The sequence below is a fragment of the Sinocyclocheilus anshuiensis genome, unplaced genomic scaffold (genome assembly GCF_001515605.1).
Source record: "Sinocyclocheilus anshuiensis isolate Anshui unplaced genomic scaffold, SAMN03320099.WGS_v1.1 scaffold726, whole genome shotgun sequence".
NCBI classification, from domain to species: domain Eukaryota; kingdom Metazoa; phylum Chordata; class Actinopteri; order Cypriniformes; family Cyprinidae; genus Sinocyclocheilus; species Sinocyclocheilus anshuiensis.
Window position 1 is genome coordinate 95,215 of NW_015542365.1, and position 7,039 is coordinate 102,253.

General features: G+C 34.6%; 1 protein-coding gene across 1 annotated transcript in view; it reads right to left on the reverse strand.

Annotated features, from left to right (window-relative positions):
• Positions 1 to 1,442, reverse strand: part of LOC107692038 (caskin-2-like) — a 72,848-nt gene extending 71,406 nt beyond the window's left edge. The window contains exons 1-2 of the mRNA XM_016490916.1: positions 1,392 to 1,442; positions 259 to 310 (exon numbers count right to left, since the gene is read on the reverse strand). Of these exons, the coding sequence (XP_016346402.1) occupies positions 259 to 310; positions 1,392 to 1,422 (83 nt within the window). The 5' untranslated portion in view covers positions 1,423 to 1,442. The remainder of the gene's footprint in view (positions 1 to 258; positions 311 to 1,391) is intronic.
• Positions 1,443 to 7,039: the final 5,597 nt, after the last annotated feature.

Genomic DNA, 7,039 nt, shown 5'->3' on the forward strand with positions numbered 1-7,039 from the left:
ATTTACACATATATACATTTACATTTAGTCATTTAGCAGACGCTTTTATCCAAAGCTACTTACAAATGAGGACAATAAAAGCAGTCAAAACTAACAGAAGAGCTACAATATATAAGTGCAAATGACAAGTCTCGGTTAGCCTAACACAGTACATGTAGCAAGGTGTATATATATATATATATATATATATACATATATATAATATATAGTTTCTTTGTTCTCCACAATTTTGACCGAATGGAAAATATAAGAACTTACCCGTCTTGGTCTTGGTAGTTCACATTCAGCCTCTTTGTGGAGCCCAGCAACTCTACAGAAACAAATGGAAATGAAAGTCAGGACATGATTTGATGTTTTGAACAAATCTGTCAGCTGCTGATCCCTCCATTAGAGAGGTGTGAGGCATGATGATATTATGGCATGAAAGCACTTGTTTCAAACTTTCAACAGGCAATGGTTTTGTACTCAAACACAACATAGATTGATGGTTATGTCATGTTATTTTTTTTTTCTCTGTAAGTAACAAAACATTCATTACGTGCCTATTTTGTCATCTGAACAATATTTGCATGTAAACATTTTTTTGATTATAACTTTTTTTTTTTTTTTTGCATATGAACTGAAGAGTCAACTCAGTTCAAACAGTCTTAAAGGGATACTTAAGATGGTCTCATTATTTAATCCTTCCAAATATTACCGTCTTAACAGCCATGCAGGATCCTAACCATCCAAATTAGGAAGGACTTTTCTGAATAAACTTTTCCATGTATAGAATAAGGACAAGAGCAAAAATAGTGGCTTGCATTTTCTGTTTTACATAGAGAGTGACCACAAATAATTTTAATGCTAAATGACAAAGAACTTGAATATAAATGTTCCTTGTTTTCTTTTTTGGAACATTTATAAATGCAGACATGTGAAGTGATACAAACAGTGAAAAGTCCCAATGCTGTTGAACTGTTTTTATCAGAATCAAAAAACGCTCCTTCACCAATCAGATTAACAGGCCTATTTTAACTGTTCTATAGTGTAAGTTAGAATGTTCTAATGATGTGGAGAAGTAAAAGAAAACAAAAGTAGAATATTTACAGAATAAAGAGCATCTTTGTAAGCATTGTAAACATCAAAAAATATAAAATGCTGAAAGATTTTTTTTACTCCATCTGTCGCTAAAGGGAAAATGTGATCTAAGTCACTAAGTGAAGAGCAATGAATGCAGAGCAAGACTGTCCCAACTGTCAGTGACAGTAGACAAGTCTGTCCTCTAAACAACATAGAGCTGCGTCATCATTTAAAATGAATTCTGAGCTACACAGCATCTGACCTCTTTTATCTCAAACAAACATGGAAATGAAGAGTCTTAACTGCAAATGTAAACTGTGTTCCCTTACCTGTCAATACACACACAGCTGCCTGTCCCATTTTGACTTTAAAGTAATGCCAAAAACCTAAACTTTTCTTTTTGTTCTTACATCCTCTACACACCAATCATTCACCTGCTCAGAAACCCTTCCATCCAATTTATATATCTAAATCTATCACTCTCACAAAAGATCCTCTCTTCTGCTCCAAATCAGAGAAAACTTCAAGAAATTGGATCTAGAACTATTTGTTCCCTCCAGCAAAGTGGGAGCCATCACGATGCAATGAATTTCTCCCCCCACATCTTCTGGATTAAAACCAATCAGAAAAAAATATTTCACTCCTGTATTTAGGAGAGTGAAAAGGCCTTTCATGGTTGACTGTTAAAGACAAAGAATGCAAGAATGTGTACAGTACTGTATGTGAAAAGATGTACTGCATGTCTTTAAAACATAATTTTGCTACACACAATACATTTCAATTCACACAATTTTATACATCCAGCTTTTACAGCCTCATTGTGTTTATCATGCTACTACAAAACTATTCTAACTCAAACTTTCATGGAAAATGTTTTTTAAATAAAAACTGAAAGAGTAAGCTTCGTATGCTTAAGTGTGGTGACAGAACAAGAAGCAAACTGAACAAGAAGCAAAAAAAAAGTATACATGCGAAGTAGACAAATAAATGCAGATCCTATAGCTATACCCTATTTTGGCTGATCCAAGTAGCCTAACACGGTTTGCTTCACATTGCACTGATTTCCTATGGATCTGAGGGGTCTCTAAGCCATGCCTGTGGCTCATGCTGGGCTAATCACAGGCCCTGTTGTACTCCAACAGAACCACCCCACTGAGGGCTACACGCCACAGCCAGCGGGCAGAGGGAACGATGCCAATGGAGCTATGAACTTATCACTGCAGGGGAAGGGAAAAAAAGTTGATGTTGTGGGTCTTTCAAGAGGAGTTCGAGTTTCAACATGAGGCAACATTCCAGACATGGCTAACCCACCCAATCTCTCAATTTCCATCTATGTCCCCCTCTCTCTCCCTTGCTCACAGTATCTACACAAAAGTGTGCGTGCAAACACAAACACCCTTTGTGTCTGTCAGCAGTGGTCTTTTCTCGTTGAATGGAAAAGCTGCTTCTAATGTGGGCACCTCTCAAATGAAATGAGCCACAGGACTCAACCACTCCCTAAACCCACACAATAAACATAATGAGCCAATTTAAAGGACACCTTGTATCAAGTCATTCATTGTCACAGGGCCTGTTGGTTTTTTTTTTTGTTTGTTTGTTTTTTATGCTTGAAGGCATCATTCCATATTTCCTTATGAATAGAATCGCCCTTCAAAAACCTTTAAAATCACAACAGCATACAGGTATTGAGTGAATCTGAAGTTTGGATGTAAACATGTGAGAGAACAGAGTGTCTGAGGCATAATCAACAATAGCCTTAAATATACATTTGGCATGTTTATGCTAACAATAATGTCACTGAAAATGCATCTGTGAAAATGTCAAACTAATGTCAGCTCTTAGATTGTCTTTAATTAATGCCAAGTCATTACCAAACACAACTTCTGAGATAAGACTGTAAATCCAAATCTGAATGAAGATCAGATTTTGCAACATAGTTAAGTACACACTTCCAATGTTTCATACATATGTATAAAATATAAATATATATGATTTAATTACATTTTCAAATTAAAAGAAGAAATAAAATAAATTTCTTGTGAATCAAATCAGCATATTAGAATGAGTTCTGAAGGATTACGTGACACTAAAAAACTAAAGTAATGGCTGAAATTCAGCTTTGCCATCACAGGAATATATAGTGTTTTGTAATATATTAAAATAAAAAACAAAAAGATATTTTAAAAATATATTTTAAATTGTAATATTTCACAATATTACTGTTTTTACTATATTTTTGAGCAAATAAATGCAGTCTTGGTGAGCATAAAAGACTTTCATAAACATTAAAAAAATCATATCAACCCCAAACTTTTGAACGGTAGTCTATACATGTCTGAAGACAAGACGATGAGATGTTGCACTAATGCACTTACGGAGAACTTATTAGTCAATAAAAGAAAATGTGTCATATGTCAAAAATGTGTTAAAAACTAATACAAAAAAAGGAATACACTTCTACAATGAAAATGTTTAAGTCATTTGTTTAAAAACAATCGACTGTAAAGGAAATTCTCAAGCTGAAAAGTTGAAATGTTTGGCATAATCTTAACCTATAATTTCAAGAGAAAAAAATGAGATAAAGTACATTTGCAAAGCAAATTTATTTTAAACATTATTAACACTTGAAAATAGGGATGTAACGATTCACTCAACTCACGATTCGATTCACGATTTTTATTTTTATTACAAAATGAGATTTAAGACAAATTATAAATTAAATGTTCCCTTTTATTATTGCTTGGAGATTTTCAACCGGCTCGCGGTTAATCGTTACATCCCTACTTGAAAATCTTTTGACAATCAAATCAAAGTCAGTGTTGTTGTGCCACTAACCTGCCATTTTTGTTGTAACAAGACAAAAATAAGAATGACAAGGTCATTAAGGTTTTAAAAATATCACACATTTTGACAACAACAAAAGACATGTTTTGTTCATGTCAAATGGAGTAGAATAACCCTAATAACCCTTGATAAACATCTTGATATTCATGACTCAAAAATACACAAACATATACACACACACACACACACAGTGAAGCATAAAAGTGTGAACACTACTAAAGACTAAATACTTTTCAGAAATTTACAGGAACAGAAGCAGGTGTTGGAGGTAAATCTCTCAACAGATTAGATAATGACTTTAATTAGATGGATAACTAGTGATTTGGTTTGGCTTGCCAGAAGTAATTTGGGGTTTAACAGAGTTGAATGACCTACCAACAATTTGTTCCAGTAAACAATTCAGTGTGAAATACAAGCTAACAACTTGTCTTATTAGTAAAATTATAAGCAACGCCTTATTAGCAACCTCTCAATAAGCTAGCATTAAAAATGAAGACTGTAGATAGAGGAGTTTTCATCTCTGCATAAGGTTGAACCACCTAGCTATACACCTTTACCCACGAGGATTTCAGCATCTTTATGTGTGGCGCACCAGACCCAGCAGTCACATTACTGTTATCCCATGAGCCTTTGTGACAGTGTGTTCAAAGGGAATTACCACCACAAAATAGGAAAAAGGTTTTACTGTAATACCCTTCCAAAACACTGGATCTTGGCTCATGTCTTAAACAACGTTCTGCAACACGATGAAAGCCTCCCTGAACAAAACAACTGGAAAATTGTCAAGGTGTCTGAGCTCACTGTCAGTGGATGAGCAGAGATAAACGAAGGACCTGGTTATGCAACACGCGCCACGTGACTGCGCACAAAAGTGAATTACTTTCTGAATGTACATTTGAAATAATGCAAATGATCTTGCAAATGACTCAATCAAACCCATGTCTGAAAGGCAAAGTTTCACTAATAAATTCTAATTCTGCATATTCTAATTCTGCAAAATACAAAATAAAGTTTATTTTGCCCACACTGGGCTACCCATATGTCCATATTAAACAATCAATGCATATTAATTATTACATAAACATTTTCCTTCATCATTTTTCTGCCACATTAATGAAATGGAGCACTAAAACTCCATTCAAACAATTTTTTGAATGAAATAAATAAATTTTCTCTTAAATTTAATATTCTTAATTTTTGTTGACAATAACTAAACTATAACATGTTCTGTGACACAAAAAAAGGCTTTTGGCCATCTAACAAAGACGTCATGCATATCCATGAAGGTTATCTTTCTATTCCTTCTCAAAATGTAAATCTTTACCCAATCATGAATGAGGATGTTAGAAAGAAGGTATTTAAGATAAACTTCACAGATTGATCCTAGTCACTCACTTGGATGAAGATAAAATCATTACAACGAAAGCAGACATGGTGTTCTGATCTCATATCTCTTGCATAGTCTGGTTTCGTCGCCTGCCTTTGTAAAGTTGTTATGGTACTGATGACTGTAAACAGAGCTGCCGAGAACCAATCAGCTTGAATTAAGCTTCAATTTACCTTGCTAGTCTGTGCATAATTACTTTTCTCCAAACAGGACATTTTTATCATGGAAGCTTCAATTAATCATTTTTGTGAAATTAATGTTGCTGGAAATAACCAGGAAAGTAATGTTTTGTTTAAAAAAAATCTGTTCTGAATGAGCTGAAGCTCAGTGGATCATATGACCAATGGCCATAGTGATACCAAAGATTTTGTTAAATCTCAATGTAGGTCATTATTCAGCTTGACAATACAGAACATTTGGGTCACAAAGGTCAAATATAATCCAAACTAAAAAGGACATGTCTGTGTAAGAGCAATAATATTTATTAAAATATTTTTATTCTGAAATGACTTATTATTCCCTCTGATTATTATTCAAAGTGGTGATTTCTTGCTTCCACATTATTGTGCACACTACCTATTACATAAGTCAATGAGGATGTGAATGTGTTGAGATTTCTGAAGCCTGTAGAGGTTTGCTATCATTTGCATTAACAATAAAATCTGAAATGAAACAGGGAAGGTAAGACAAATCAAAGCTGAAAAGTTAAGTAACTACACAACTAAATCACGCCCATATTTATTATAGCTACAAACAATCGCTTTCTGACACCATGTACTAATCAGAAGCAACGCTGTGTTTCCAACAACAAGTGGTTTGTCGCTCTTTGCCGAAGGCGAAAGCTCTTCATGGCACAATAAGAAACAGAACATATTTGATATATAAATGCACAGCTATGTGGACTGGGATTTGGACCAATGAGATTTCACAGTGCATCGCCACAAAACCAGAAACCAAATGATCACTAAAATGCCACCCTCAAGTTACGCGAGTCATCCTTTATCACTGGTCACTTTGCCGTTTCGCCTGGTTTAGGCACAGTGTGGAAATGATGCAAAACAGGGATTAGGCTACACAAAACTTACCCCTTGCACTGTGCAGAAAAATCCTTTACATAATTTGGGTTCCTGACCAGCCTTTTAAAAATTGCTTATAAAACTGTAATTAAGCAATATTATCACCAAATCTTCAATTAAATCTTTTTGTCAACTTGTTTCTTTCAATTAACACAGATTTTGTATTTCTTTTTGGAAAGAATTGTACATAGGCCTAGGAAGTTGGTATACCCTGTGTGAGCAAAGTCAGTAAGTTTTAGTCCAATGCGATAATATTAGCATTTTTGGGAAAAAGAAAATCCTCTCTAGTAGGGCTGCACGATAAATCGAAATGGAATCGAGATCGCGATTCGACAGAAGCTGCGATTGTCATGCGTATCTTTCAGTGAAGCACGGTTCTGTGATCAGCAGTAAATCTCCATCCAAAGGCCAGAGGGCGCTCTCGTGCTGAAACTCCAAATATGCCTCGCAGAAGAAACCCAGGAAATGCCTATCACTGCAGCTGAATAAACAGAAGATTCAACTGCTTTCATTGATTCAACGTGACTAATAAACACACGACTATGGCAATATACGGTTTTTCTGAGTTCTTATTATTATAATTTTCATTCAAATTAAGTATATTTATAATGCAATGCCTTTATCACTGCTTAAATACTATGAAATATGTTGCGTGCCTTATTCTGTGTAA